The sequence below is a fragment of the Anguilla anguilla genome, chromosome 4 (genome assembly GCF_013347855.1).
Source record: "Anguilla anguilla isolate fAngAng1 chromosome 4, fAngAng1.pri, whole genome shotgun sequence".
Lineage (NCBI taxonomy): Eukaryota > Metazoa > Chordata > Actinopteri > Anguilliformes > Anguillidae > Anguilla > Anguilla anguilla.
Genome location: NC_049204.1, coordinates 27,238,696 through 27,254,233, shown reverse-complemented (window position 1 = coordinate 27,254,233; position 15,538 = coordinate 27,238,696). Strand labels below are relative to the sequence as shown.

Here is a 15,538-nt window from a genome sequence, read left to right as displayed (position 1 = left end):
ATAAGGCTAATTCCACCTGTACTGCACACTACAGTCTTGTGTATCTGGGAGTGAGGGGGATTTTAAGATCACTGATGAATTGCCAGGAGTGGGAAAACCTTTTTATTGTGAAACTATGAGTCACACGAGTGCATTTGAATGATAAAATTGTTTTAGGTGGGACACGTTTCCCTTTCCCTTTTGCTTTCCTGTTTAACGTTTACATACAGACAAACGAAAGCTAGCATTTAAAGTGAATAACTACTAAATAGCCTACGTTACGTTCGATGACTACAATATGGATGAGCCGAAGAACGTGGGATTTAGGCTATTACTAATACAAAAATATAACTTTTAGGCAGTCTGTCTAGAAATCTGCAAGCCTATTTAACATAAAACATAAAAGTTTAACATTAGAAGACAAAATGGTCTCTACTGTTTTGTGAGATTATTCTCGTGTGGATGATTATTTGTTCGGTTTGGCTGGATGTAGTTCCTGTGTGGGTGATGACAGAACATTTAGCCATGCACATTTATTCAGTGTGATTTGGCTCTCTGTGTGCTCTTCTACCATCATCATATCGGTGTGCTGGTGGTGTTGATGGCCCTATGCATTGGCATTTTATTTACTGACTGCAGTGAAGCGTCAGAATATCCCCTCTTCAGAAGCTCTCATTCCGACATCTGAAATGGATGATTTAGGTTCACGTACTGCGTCATACTATAACCCGGCGGCCAACCTCTTGATTACTTACGCGCAGTGTAGCCACCGGCATATTGCAATTGCACTTAGATGATTGTTTCTGTCAGTGCCGCTGTGAAAGATCATTGCAAGATGAAATTGCTGCGTCTGAATTTAAGAGGTATTGCACCGTTACCTTGCAGTGGTGCTACATCATGTACATATGAAATAGGGGCCGACTTCTGTTTAGCTCATCCTCTAATCACAGCCATAAACGAGTGTATGTATATATATATATATATACTATTAAGAATACCAATTCTTCAGGCGTTAAGTGCTGCACAAAAAATATGTCCAGCAGAAAGATCTGTCGTAAAGACCAAATTGGGTGTACCGTAGCGACACACGTTGGCTAGAGGACGACTTTGTGCTGGCTCATTCTAAAAAAGAATCTTTCTCTTTTCCTCTCTTTCTCTCCCTCTCCAGCGTCCGGATGTCTGGACAAACTGGGATGAAACTTGGCAGGCAACTGTGTCAAAAAATGAGGTTGAGCAACAAGAACGATCCCGCCGTCCCGACCATGGCGAGGGGACTGGAGATCCACTTCTACCTGTCCGGCATGCAGCAGCTGGAGTACCTGAAGGACAGCCACTCTGCGGAGGACCTGTGCATACAGGCGGCGCAGAAGTGCAGTGAGTCGCAGCATCGCAGCGTCTGTCCAAAACCGTCGCCTGAGCAACGGCCTGGCCTGAGCCCGGACAGGAAAACACCCTAGCGCTCGCTCTCCGGGGATCTGGGGAATTTAGGCTTTTTTAGGAATTAAATGGGTCAGCAGGGTTCACACTGTTGCGTCACTGTTGAAATACCCTGGAAATGCTGCCGTATTTCTGTAGAAGAGAGGGTCACAATGTACCAGTACAGTGAGCACTCATCCTGAAACTGAGAGAAGAGAGGAAGAGAGGAAGAGAGGACGTATAGACAGATAGGACATGGCCACAGTGAGGACGTATAGACAGATAGGACATGGCCACAGTGAGGACGTATAGACAGATAGGACATGGCCACAGTGAGGACGTATAGACAGATAGGACATGGCCACAGTGAGGACATATAGACAGACAGGACATGGCCACAGTGAGAACGTATAGACAGATAGGACATGGCCACAGTGAGGACGTATAGACAGATAGGACATGGCCACAGTGAGGACGTATAGACAGATAGGACATGGCCACAGTGAGGACGTATAGACAGATAGGACATGGCCACAGTGAGGACATATAGACAGACAGGACATGGCCACAGTGAGAACGTATAGACAGATAGGACATGGCCACAGTGAGGACGTATAGACAGATAGGACATGGCCACAGTGAGGACATATAGACAGACAGGACATGGCCACAGTGAGAACGTATAGACAGACAGGACATGGCCACAGTGGTCATGCTTGCCAAGGGAATGCTGTGTCTTTGGAACACATTTCAAAATCTGCGTTTTGTACTAATTTGCACTAACTTGCATTCTGATAAAAAATGTTTTTGCCATAATATCCCAACTCAAAATAACAACACATTAAATGTATGTTGACAGAATTGTATTATGACACTTGTGTAGCAGAAGTGGGGTGAGATAGTGGGATTAGCAGGATTAAATAAGATACAAATAATGATTTGGAGTTATGATCAAAACAAACACAGGCCCATAATATTTAAAAAACCCAATGAGTGATTTTGATTTTTCATTCAAAAAGTGCTTTCTCTTTGGAACTTGCAATGTTATCAACAGCTATGAAAATATGATCAATAAACAACACAAATGTCAGACATTGAAAGAGGATTGGCTCAACTAAACAGGAGTAATTATTTTGTTGTGGTCAAGTCTGTGGTCAAAAATGAAGGGATTTGTTTGTGGTACAACAGTAACACATTTAAATGCACCAGTTTGTAGAGTGCTTTACTGTACATTGTCTGGCAAGAGCTGTGTTTCTGCTGGCCTCTGTACAGCACATCTGAATGCTGGCAGAGCAGGACTGGACAGAGAGCACTGTGCATTCTTCAGGGATCTGGGAAACGTCAGATTACCGAAAAAAAAGCAAGTTATCAGATGCAACTCATTTACCCTGCTTTTTCTCATAATAAGGCCATAAAATATTAACAGGGAGCTTCCTTTACTGCATGCAGTGTGTATTTGTGGACTGCTCCGATTCCTCTTTCCAGAGCCTGTAGTAAAGGAGCCCGGGTGTGTTTGGCCTGTGCTTGGCTGGCCACACTGACGGTCATAAAAGGAAAGCGAGCAGGCCTGCGGAACACTCGTAGGCAGTTTAAGAACTGGCAGCCATGTTGAGCTCTCTCCAAATAAGCGCAATGTCAGTGAGGATAGTTTCAGGAGTGCTCCTCGCGGCCATCAGGACTAAGGGCAGTCTGGTGAAGCTCTCAGATCTTATCTGACCTACACGAGAAACATTAAAAATCACATAAACTATTTCAGCAACATTGGCTGAAATATGGCTGTGCAGTGCTGGAACGTATTTGAATGTTTCATGCAAAAATTCTGTTTGATCTGAGAGAAAGGAAAGGGGAGTGTGGGGCCTTTGTAATAGTTGAATATTTGTTGGATAGTATTGATTGGAAAAACTGAGCTTCTCACAGGATACTAAATAAAGTAGGTAATAAAGTAGTTCTTCATTGTCTGTGTGTTTCACATGCGGTTTTCTCCTCCAGGCATTTCTCCTCTTTGCCACAACCTGTTTGCACTATATGATGAGAGCGAAGATATCTGGTACCCACCCAATCACGTGTTCAAAGTGGACGACTACATGTCCACAAAGCTGCATTACCGCATGAGGTAAGTCTGACTGGGAGCCATTGTGGAGTCTCACAAACAGAGACATGAAAAGACAACCCATCAGTTCTGTTTGCATAAAAGGTGCATACCTCTCCACGGCCTCTTCATCATAACATGTTCAACCATGCATGAGTTGATAAACAGGAGGGATGAGCTAGAGCACAATTATGTGGCATCTCCCTGGAACCGAGAGAGTGGCGACTACATCAAAACATCGGCAGTTTCGGAATGGCTAAACTCTTGCGCAAGGTATTGAATATTTTGAATATACGGCGGGCGTTAAACAGCGTTCAGAGTCTGGTGAGTGTCTGCAGGACGAGCTCATTCAAATGACGTGCTCACGATAGGCGATTGAGGTGCGCCGCCAGGTTGAGTTGTCCCTAGGCCAGGCGGCTCAGACGGCACGCACTCAGCGCCGGGCGGGGCAGCGTGATCAGACAACCATCGCGCCTTATCTCCAACATCAGCTCCCAGCTGCCAGCTGCGGCCGTCTCTGTTGTGTACAGTGTTTAAAACGTCAGCAAGATGCTACCTGCGGACCTTGTTGTATTTGTTTGTCTTGTTCGTTCAGTTGACAGCCTTTGTATGTACAGACTTAGTTGTTTATTCTGTGTGCGTGCGTGTGTGTGGGGGGGGGGGGGAGAAGATGGAATAGCATATGTCTACTCCGTAATTACAGACTTTCATGTGGTGCTGATTGAATGTGAATAGACAGACTGGCTGTTGAAAGCATATGATTGGCATGATTTTATGTTTAATTCAGTATATAGAATATGCAGCAGAAGAGGGGCTTAGGGGCATTTCTCTCATTGTTCATATTGCATTCCCCTCCCCAGAAGTTACACATCCAGCAGATTCACTGCATCTGTGCTTCATTAACATATGCTTACAAATATTTGTTTATGAATGTGAGTATGAACTTATTAATGCTTCCCTGCTCTTAAATATTGAAGCATCACCGTAAGCATGAATTCTCCAAATCCATGAGTTTCTATCAGTGTTGGACAATGGTCATGTTTTGGTGGCATTGCCTAAGAATACAATGTGGAGAAAATGAGCAATGGGCCTCATTCACCAACCGTTCTTAAGAAGAATTTTCTTATTAAAACCCACTTACGCAGTTTTCACGAAGATTCTGACATTCACCAATGTTTTCTTATTTGGGATTTGTTCTTAGGTAAGAACAGAATCTACGCACATTCAAGAGCACATTTGAGTGCTGACATGTTTGTGCAAAATAATTGGTTATTGCATTTTCTTCAATTCTGCAGTTGTATAATATTATAGGATTTAAATTACAATAATATTTTTATCATTTATAATATTTTTGTTATAATTATTTTCATTATTTTACAAAGCATTAAGGTGCCAGGTTCCGCCTCAGAGGGTAGTTGCCTCAGCGGGAGTTCATCTGTAAATAAATGATAAAAAACAAACCATTGTAGTGACCTTTTATTTTTGGGGGTTTCAATTATGCAATGTTTGGTCTATACTACAAAACCAAATGTTTAAATTTTGAATACAAACTAAGCACTTAGGTAACACTTTTTAAACACATGGACACGTTGAAAAAAGAGAACACTTATTCAGAGGCGTCACTAGGGGGGTGACACCAAAATGACTGGCAATACATTTTTTGTGCAGTGTTTTGTGCAGCAACGGGTTTATCCCGATGCCGTTTACTGCCGGTTGATTTAATTTGCGGTATTAATGTGACGAAAAGCGCTTTGTCGTTTGAATGCATAACACGCAATTCCTTATTTTTACAAACCATCTTATTTTTACTTCATCAGTTGTGCGCCCTTCTCCGGATAAAGCGTTCACTGAACGAGTAATAGCATCCCATGCATCTTTTTTTGTGTTATTTTATATCCACAACTGACGCTACTAAATATTACAGGTCGTTTGCTGTTCACTTCCCGCAGCAATACCTCCACTTCAGAACTACTTAAGTTTTTCTTACGTTTGGAGTCCGGTGCTCCATCCTCTTTAGATTTTCGTTTGGGCATTGACTTTGTTCGCCCTCAATTTTTCTTTTCGATTTGTGTGTGTGCACACGGCCCTGCTGTCTCATGCCATTTTATGGGGATTGGCGGGGCGTGTACCTATGCTAATTAGGAACAACTGGCACGCGCTTTACATTTACGAGGACGATGGGATTCATCATTTTAAGAACACGTGCGAACAATTCTGCGGTTTAAGAACACCTCGTCAATCTGACGTAGATTTTTCTTAGGACCTTTCTTAAGAACAAATTTAAGAAAAAACTTATTGGTGAATGAGGCCCAATGTTTCCTATAAAGAGCCAGAAGATCAGTTAACCAAATGCAGTGCTAGTGGTTTACTGAAACTGATGTTATTCATTGATATTAATAAATAATACTAATAACATTAAAATAAGATGTAATTATTAAAATAAGTATATAAAACAAAATGAGAACCGATTATTTAAAAATAAAGCTTACACAGTGCAACATTTCTAATGCAATTAAGAATTCAAGTAAAAATGGTGCATTTTTATTTCGCGTTCAAGTGTACTAACATTTTAGGATTTTGAACAACAAGTGTTTTTTTTATCTCTTGGGTTCTACTGTGCGTGTGTGTGTGACTGTGTGCATGCATTATTCATTGGCATCCTAGTTTCATAATATTGCATCTGTTGTGTCAACAAAAACATTCTAGTTATCCTTCCTGAATACATGCTCTATTTTGGTAAAGGAAACATATATAGGTGATGAAGAACTTCCTGTTTACGACTGGCTGCAGTAACAGCAATGAGGTGGTGTGGTGTGGTGTCAACTACACACAACAATGTCAACTACACACAACTGCTCAGACCGTCTCAATTAGTCTCACCTAAACCTCAACTCCAGACCATCTTCCGAAAGTGGTGCTGACACAAGAAACATTTCAGTTTCTTACGTTTTTAAAGTTGAGCGTCAATTTCACTCTTCTTTGTGGCAGGCTATAAGAGTGGTTAATCCGTCTTCAGTCTCTCCTCTGTTCTGACATGCACATTGAACAGAGGGCACATGCACGTAAACGCACACACACACACACACACACACGCACACACACACACGGGCTCCTTGTGTGTGCAAACTGTGAGTGATGGGCCCTGATTGGTTTTCCGTTCTCAGGTTCTACTTCACCAACTGGCACGGCACAAACGACAGCGAGTCGCCTGTTTGGAGGCACTCCATCAACAAGCAGAGAAACGGGGTGAGCCCAGAGAGGGCCCTGGAGGGAACCCCGCTGCTGGACGCCCCCTCCCTGGAGTACCTGTTTGCACAGGTGATGAATACCACGCAGGATTACTAGGCAAACCATATCACAGTAGCTTTACAGCAGTTATTTAGGAAATGCACAGAGAATTACAGTACAATTGTCAGAATTAAAGAGGTGAGATTTTATTTTTATGTGCCATCAGGAGATGGCTCTTGATGTTCAGAACATTTCAGTTTGTACACAAGAGAATGCTGATGACACCAGACAGAGTAATACATTTAAACACAAGTTATGCCAAAAGATATGTTTTTGTCTATGAACGACGTGCATTTAGATAGCGATAGCATTCTTTCTACTCCAAGGGAGGTTAAAAACAACCGGTATGTTTTTAACCAGTATGTTTTTATACAATCTATGGCAGCAATGCACTACCTGTGCCTAGTCTGCCGGAAATTAAAAGAAGAAGAAGAAGAAGTGTGCAAAGACCTTGGTGTGCGGCTAAAATTAAAAAAAACAGACTGGGTCTATTCCTTGGCGTGTTCCAGGCAAACCAAGTCGCTCAATATGTTTGACGCACTCGTAATATGTCTCTGTGCGCTTTTTGAACCAAAATGATACAGTTATACCTGCTTCTGTTTTGCTCCAGAAAACGATGTTAGATAGGTCTATCAGCAAACATATGGCTTAGCTATGCCCAGAAGTCCTCAATAATAATAGTATTTTCCAAGAAATTATGAAAAATCGTTGACAACGTTTCTTTAGGTGCAGCGTCTTTTACTGCTACCACAGAGTGAATGTGTCAGTGAATGCGATGATAAGAATATTTTTGGTTATGTTGACCTATAAAACGCTATTCCAAAAGCAGAATTAGACATGTTATACATTGTTAGAAAGCTTATACTCTCACCTACTGAATAAATGAATTGTCAATCAAGCCAGACTGTACTAAAAAGGGCGACAACACCATAAACAACACGTGGTATTACGCACAGCTATTTTGGAAGGTACCCAGGCATCACAAATGTGCGTATATTTCACAAACGGATTGTCCAAGACAATATATGACCGCTCAGTCTCAAAAGGGACATCTCTACGCGTAAAACCAATGGTAAGGTTGTATATTTATTCAATATTTAGTCCCAGATATTGACTGTAGAATGACATGGTATCATTTTTTAAACTTCGTCTCATTTATTTCGTTATTCAGTGTGGCTTCTTCTTGTTGTTTTGCACTTTAATATGACGCCATTGGCGCGCGAATGAGTACGTACTTCCGCTTAGGCAGAGGATGTCAGTTGAGAGGCGGTCCTTCAATGTGGCCCAGGACGCATTCGTGTACACACTGCTAAAAGAATATGGCCATATGCGACGCAGACCACCTCCGAATGTGCTCTGAGTGATCGGATCTCAATGCGTCCTGGGTGCATTCACACCTGTAGTTAGAGCTGTCCACTTGTGATTGGATCGCCCAAGACGCATTTTAATGCCAGGTCTGAACAGAGCCCAAGACTCTAAATAATAAAATAATATGACTATGGCCATTTTAGACTGTTTCCCTATCTCTGTCTAAAACCTGGAAACAGCAAAATGTAACAGTGCCAGTGAGTGTAGACTTCCAGCTCCAAGTTGATCTTTATCACCTCTTCAAGCAAGCTGGTTTGCTTCTCTGTGAATGTGTTTTGTGTGTGTGTGTGCGCTTGCTGCAGGGCCAGCATGACTTTCTGAAGGGCTGGGCACCTGTGCGGAGCGCGCAGACCGAGGCGGAGGCCCACGAGATTGAGAACGAGTGTCTGGGAATGGCCGTGCTGGCCATCTCGCACTACACCATCAGCGGGCAGCTGCCCCTGGCAGGGACCACGGGGGAGATCAGGTACCTGCCTACGCTGCATTGTCAGCACCGTCTCCCCAAAGCTGCTGCCTGGCAGACAAAGCGCATGGTTAATAACAGAACTGCAAGGCCTGACAAATGGCGCTCTTATGATTTCTGGCCTTTAAACGTGCCCTGTGCTGACTTGTTTGACTGGTGAGCGTTCGGCCTATTTTAATCAGATCGAGCCCAAATGGCCGTGTAGGAACCATCCATTTGTCAAACTCCTGCCCTGCGCGCTTTTGTAGATGAAAAGCGATTAACCCGCTCCGTTTGTCGACTCGCTCAGCTATAAGAAGCACATTCCGGAAAGCCTGAACAAAGCCATCAAGAAGCGCAGCATCCTGACCCGAATCCGCATCAACAACGTCTTCAAGAACTTCCTCAACGAGTTCAAGAGCAAGACCATCCAAGACAGCCATGACAGTGTGACGGCGCACGACCTGAAGGTGAAGTACCTGGCCACGCTGGAGACCCTGACCACGAGCTTCGGCTGCGAGGTCTACGAGCCCGACGACCTGCAGGTCTCCTACGAGACCGAGACGTCGCAGAAGTCCCTCAAGTCTGACAGAACGGAGGACCCTCAGTCCTACCAGGTGCTGGTGTCCGGGAATGCTGGGATCGCCTATCGGAAGAAGCCAGTCAATGTGAGATTCGTTCAGCGGCGGTACAGCTCAATTGTGCAGATTTGCAGATCTCAGCTAGTAATATTATGCACATGTTTATTTGTTAGCAACAAATTACAATGCAGACCTAAATAATGGCTTTCTTGTATTTTTATAATGAGATTAGTGTCCATGTTTCAATAGGAAATTGATGCTGGTTCAAAGGAGCAAAGGGCATTAATTTTGATCATTTATTAGATCTAATTAGAACTGGACAGACTGAATCCAGTATTTTTTAGTGTTTACTATGCTATATCATTACACTGCACAGCCTTTCTCAGACCTGATCACTGTCTCTTGATGTATTTTGCATTCATCACCATTTGACTACACCATCTTCTCTATGCGCCCAGAACACCGTGGTGATCAAAGAGAATAACAAGTCCAAGAAAAACAAGATGGAGGCAAACAAACGGAAGGATGCCAGCGATGGCCGGGCACCGTTCTGCGACTTCCACGAGATCACACATATCGTCATCAAGGAGTCTACAGTTACCATCTCCAAACAAGACAATAAAAAATTGGTATGAGCCTTTTCACTCTCACTGCTTTTAAATGTAGAACCCAAATCATTAACATGCTAAAATGTAGGAAAATTTGGAGATGTTATTTTATAATCAAAGACGCTTTGTTTCTCAAAATCTTGTTTTGCTTTTCAAAGAGATGATAAACTTTGTTGAGTGTACCTTACGAACTGTAGTATTTAAATTCAGATGGAGTAAAAAGGGAGTGCAGGCAGTCTGTATTTGCATAAGGAGAGCACGTTTGCATACGCACACTGTGAGAGCTGATGTAGACTGGACACAGCTGGAGACTCCTGCCTGCGCTACAAAAGAGCCATCCCTGGGTCTGAGTGGAGGCAGTTGATAACACACAGAGTAGCCATTGTGTTGTGTGCCAGACGCCTGACTCCCTGTGAACGGACTGCAGATGCGGTAATGGTGAGATTCAAAGCGCGACTGGACGCAGGGCAGTTTTGCTGACTGTTTGTGATGTAACGCCCCACGACCCCGCCCCCGTCTGCTCTCGCAGGAAGTGAAGCTGCCGTCCCGGGGCAAGGCGCTGTCCTTCGCCGCCCTGGTGGACGGCTACTTTCGGCTGACGGTGGACGCCCACCACTACCTGTGCACCGAGGTGGCGCCCTCCTCTGTGGTGCAGAACCTGCAGAACAGCTGCCATGGCCCCATCTGGTCAGTCCTGACCCCTCCTTGACCTCCTCTTTCCATAACGCGACACCGCGCTCACCTGCAGTAACATTCTCACACCCTGCATTACATTACATTTCATTACAGCCAATTAGCAGACGCTCCTATCCAGGGTGACTTACAGTTTTTCCACACAGCATTTACATTTGCATCCATTTATATATATGCCGAAGCAATGCAGGTTAAGTACCTTGTTCAAGGGAACAACGGCAGTGTTCTAACTGGGAATCCAACCTGTGACCTTTAAGTTACAAGACCAGGTCCTTAGCCATTATACGGCACCACCACACCGAGATAGCAACAGCCAGTGTATAGAGAGCAGTGAAGGCGACTCCGCCTGCCCGGTGCCGTGACTGCACCGCACCCCATTTCCCGCATGGAGGTTACAGTGTGACGCGCTGCAGGCTGCAGCCAGGTTGCTGAGCAGTCACTTTGTGTGGGCCCATGTCTGACTGAGGCACTGCCGTCTCTTCACTCTTCACTGAATTCTCCCCCCAGCACGGACTACGCCATCCAGAAGCTCCGGCAGGAGGGCAACGAGGAGGGCATGTATGTGCTGCGCTGGAGTTGCACAGACTACAGCCACATCCTCATGACCGTCACCTGCAACGAGGTACCTGCACTCGGCCTGTGTGTGTCCCAGTGGAGGGGATTGGGGCCCATATGGTCATACGTACTGGGTGACTTTTCTCTTGGCTATTTGGGCTTGTAGTTCTATGCTAAAGCTTAAAACAAATAACACAATTTTTTTTAGCCAGTAGCCCTAATTAAAACACTACATGTGTTCTATGTGGACAGACAAGCCATGTTCAAATACTGACTAAATAATGTGGAGGAACTTCTTTCTCTAATACTCTTGTTAAATAAACAAAGGCTACCAGTTTGTACAGTTAATGGACAAAAGGCTTCCTTATTAAACACCCTTTTTAAATAACGTTAAGATTAGATAAATAGAGCCTGTACTGTAAACAAGCTCAGTAAATTTAAGCTGCCCACGTACGGTATTATCTCAATACACTGAATTGGAATTGGAAGGCAACTCAAAGTGTGGAATAACCAGCTGATAAGAACAGCCTTTGCAAGTTTTGTAACGCTCTAAAAGTCAACAGTCTCACGCCTAAGTGAAAAACTTTAATATTATTTGTTGTTGCCAATATTTACAGTACTTTAAAAACATACCTAATTCAGATTCAGATATGAGTAACTTGCCATAATTTTACTAGTACGGAACTATTACTTGCAGACCTGCCAACCTGCACGCATTTTGTGTACCAACCACGCAATTCTTGGTCAAAATACGCAGGTACGAAATGCCAGCTGAAACTACGCAAAAAAATAAAATAAAATAAATATATATATTATTGTAATTTAATTACGGAAAACAACCAATTAATACAAAACAATACCGTACATTTATTCGGTATTTAATCTACATCCCTCGGATTGAACCAGATGCTACGACCTTGTGCTTGTGGTTCTGTAACCCCTCCCCGACCCACTCAACATCCACTGATACGCAGCGGTACTTTATTATCCATCGAGGCGTAACGCTGCATTGCTGAGGTAAAATGGGAAGTGGGGAGTAATAATCAAGCACAAAAATGTGACCGTAATGTTAACATATAAAACGGTGAAACATGTTCGGTAACTTTACAAGATGATGCATTTCAAGGGGTATAATGAGATAAATTTGTGTATATAGTTAGCCGTAGTAGTAGCTCGCATGCTATTTAGCCTCGTTACGAGACGTGTGAATAACTGATGGAGTAATTTAGCTGCAGTAACTCAAACGCTAGAGACTTCCTGTACAAACTTTGAATCGCGCACGCTCTGTTGGAGCAAAGTGACCATTGCAAAGGTGTTTGACTATTGACTGCTAACGTAGCAAATAATTAATTATAATGAAATATTAATCATGAAAAAATTGTTTTAAACAGGTGTACTCAAACTTTTGACTTGAAAGTATATCATAATATAGCCCAGTGCAGTGCAAGTGATATTTTAGAATCAGGTCAAATTATACAATTTTGCCTGATCACTTTAACAGTCAAAACTAGAATTATGAAGAAAGGCTTGTGTGTGCGTGCAAAGCGAAGTGGTGTGAAAGCATGCGAACTAAGCGTTACACTGACTATTGTGGTACTCAAAATATTTTCCTAAGGTTGGCAGGTCTGTACTTGTAAGACTCAGAGGCAGTGAGAATTTTGGATAAGAGCAAACGACGGTCATATTGAATCTGGCCCCTCTCATATGATTAGGACTTTGCCTGGCTGTAATTTTCAGGAAGCTGCACTTTAATTAGTGACCGTTCTCTCTCTCCCCTCTCCTGCCCTCTGTCAGGCGAATGGGGGCCAGCCCAGGCAGAACTGGCAGTATAAGAACTTCCAGATCGAGGTGGGGGCGCTGGGCTACCGGCTGTGCGGGACGGAGACCCACTGGCCCTCGCTGAAGGACCTGATGGGACACCTGGCAGGGCAGGTCCTGCGCACCGACCACGTCAGCTTCCACCTGAGGAGGTGCTGCCCGCCCCAACCCCGAGGTACGCCCCGCAGGCGCTCGGTGTCACACTGGTCGCCCTCAATCTCCGCCCCTCCCCGCCCCGCCCCGCCCCGCCCCAGCGACCTCTGAAAAACGCCTTAATGTAGACTATTGCATGAGGATGTGTGATAATTTCTTGAACTTGAACTCCATACAACAGTGTGCCAGTTTCTGTGCTAGACTTGAATTTATGAGATGACATGCACACCTGGATCTGTTAAGGCAGATGTTATTGCCTCCATAACTTGATTTGTTTTGGTTATGGTGGATGTTGGATGGTAAACAGTCGTATAAGCCAGACCATCACGCATAGAAACGCCATTTCAGTGTCAATTCTCAGGCGGAGAAAGCTTTGTTTAAGAGAATCGCTTCCACAGCTGGTGATGTTATTCAATTCTTATAAACAGAAAGCTGAAGCATTTGGAAACAGCCATGTCAGGGAGAAATGAGTTGAGTGTGTAGGTTTCACAGACATTTTAGTTATTGCCTAACTGACTATTTGAACTTACTGTAAGGACCTATTGCTCACACATTTTGGTTGATTCAGGGCACGTATTCTGGTAAAATAAACTTCTGTTGTACTTCTGTTGTTTAATGGAGCTAGTTCTGCTTTTGGGTTTTGAGTATCTCTTAATGTCTCATTGAATTTTCAAGACAATACAGATTTATCCAACAGACAGCAGTTAGTGTTTCTGTTGGACTCAACATCGGTTCTAAATCGCCATTGAAATACTAATCCGGATATTTATTTACTCTAGAGTTAAGTGAAACAGAGGCAGTGCCTTAGCGCACGAGCGTATCGCGCGCGAGCGTTTCTCCAGGGATCAGTGCGTGCGGAGGGGGTGCTGAGCGGCGCACACAGCGGGTTGAGGAGTGTGGGGGAATAGCCGCTCCGAGCGGGCTCTGACCTTTGCGATGCGTACGTGAGACCAGCTGGAACGCAGCTTGTTTGTTTGTCTTTTTCCAGCCCGGCTCAGTTTGGCATCCCCGGGAGGACGGGGCGATTCAAAGCACTGCCCTCCAAATACGGCGCCAGCGCCTCCGGCCTGGGCGCACGGGCTCAGATAGAAGCAGCTGGCTCTCTCGGGCAGGAAGCGCATGTAGTAAATGTGGTTTTCCGGTGACAGGCGTTTCATGTCTGTTTACTTCACAGGTAGTGTTGTGAAATAGTCCACTTCGAGATAAGTCGGCAAGTAGCTTTGAGTTACTGTTTTGTACTTATTTATTTGTTTATTTTGAAGTGCCTCTGATCGAACGCTGCAGTTCCACCGCACAAAGTTGAAATATTTCCTGCGCTGGGAAAGAATGTGGGGGGGAGGGAGGGGGTTGAGCGAGGCCGTGGCGCTCATGGCGGTTCATGGCGTATGCGTGCTCTCACGGTGTCCAAGCTGCGCAGTGACACATTTTGAAAACCACAGTATCCTCCCGTGCTACACTTCCTCATCCCCTAGCGTGCACGCAACACTGTTCTAAAACCCTGCATATGCGTGCGCACGCAAAGCTGCTGCAGCTGCCATACAGGAACAAAGGCAGTTCTGCTCTTAAGCTGCTTGACCTGCGTTAAGGTACATTATAAGGTGTACACATAAGGTGTTTTCAGGGACTTGATATTTACCCTGCATTGTTTCCTGTCCCATTCGGTTCCCTCAGGACATAGTTTTTCAGAAATTATTTTTCAAACACCCTCTGGATTCATTTTTTACCTTGTATCTTTCTCTTGTATCCCCTCATACCTTCTTGCAATAAAATCTGCTGATTCGGCCATAACTTTCCTCTAGGCCTGCCCTCCGCCATTTTTTCAAACGAATAAGGAGGGAGGAGGGAGCGGCAAAGGAGTGAGCATAGCGCCTACGTCACTTAGCCAGCTGTCCAGTGTGGTGCTGGCACACTCCATGCCAACTAACCCCATCCACACTCAAATTTAGGCGTCAGTACCTGAATTTTTCAGGGTGCGAGTTCCTTTGTAGGATACAGTCGTCGCTCCCCTTCATAACCGAACTGTGAACGTGACAAGATTAAGCGCTCCAATGACGAGTCGCAAATGTGTTTATCTGCCTGCGTTGTGTGTGTGTGTATGTGTGTGTGTGTGTGGCCTGTATGCATTGAGCTGTGAATACTGGGCTCTGCCTCATCTTTACAGAATAGGAATTCCTCATATTGCTGTGGAGCACTACGGTGTGGCTGACTATCGCTGTGAAGAACATAAAGATAAAGGCATGCGGTGGAAGTGGCTAGCATTAAATATAAAAATAGTTGTTTTTGGGTAAACTTACAGTTAAAGGAATTTAATGAGTTTTTTAAGTACTTTTCAGCCCTATACCTGACACAGCTGTAAATGCAATCACCAATAATTAAAATATTACTATGGCCCGTACCCCAGACTCATCCAGTCTCAAACATCAGACCCTGAGCAGTGCACACAGCCAGGCCTGATAACCGCAGGCAGATTTGCATCGCTTGCATTGTGCCATAAATGCAATTTTACCTGAAACTACCTGACTGTGGATGTATTGGCTGACATGCAAGC

General features: G+C 44.2%; 1 protein-coding gene across 2 annotated transcripts in view; it reads left to right on the top strand.

The window, feature by feature from the left end:
* jak1 (Janus kinase 1) overlaps positions 1–15,538 on the top strand; it is a 34,183-nt gene that overhangs the window by 6,902 nt on the left and 11,743 nt on the right. For both annotated transcript variants that reach the window (XM_035414505.1, XM_035414504.1), the window contains exons 2-10: positions 1,148–1,353; positions 3,385–3,508; positions 6,649–6,802; positions 8,443–8,606; positions 8,893–9,250; positions 9,622–9,792; positions 10,301–10,458; positions 10,972–11,086; positions 12,814–13,012. In XM_035414505.1, coding sequence (XP_035270396.1) covers positions 1,155–1,353; positions 3,385–3,508; positions 6,649–6,802; positions 8,443–8,606; positions 8,893–9,250; positions 9,622–9,792; positions 10,301–10,458; positions 10,972–11,086; positions 12,814–13,012 — 1,642 coding nt within the window. In that variant the 5' untranslated portion in view covers positions 1,148–1,154. The remainder of the gene's footprint in view (positions 1–1,147; positions 1,354–3,384; positions 3,509–6,648; positions 6,803–8,442; positions 8,607–8,892; positions 9,251–9,621; positions 9,793–10,300; positions 10,459–10,971; positions 11,087–12,813; positions 13,013–15,538) is intronic.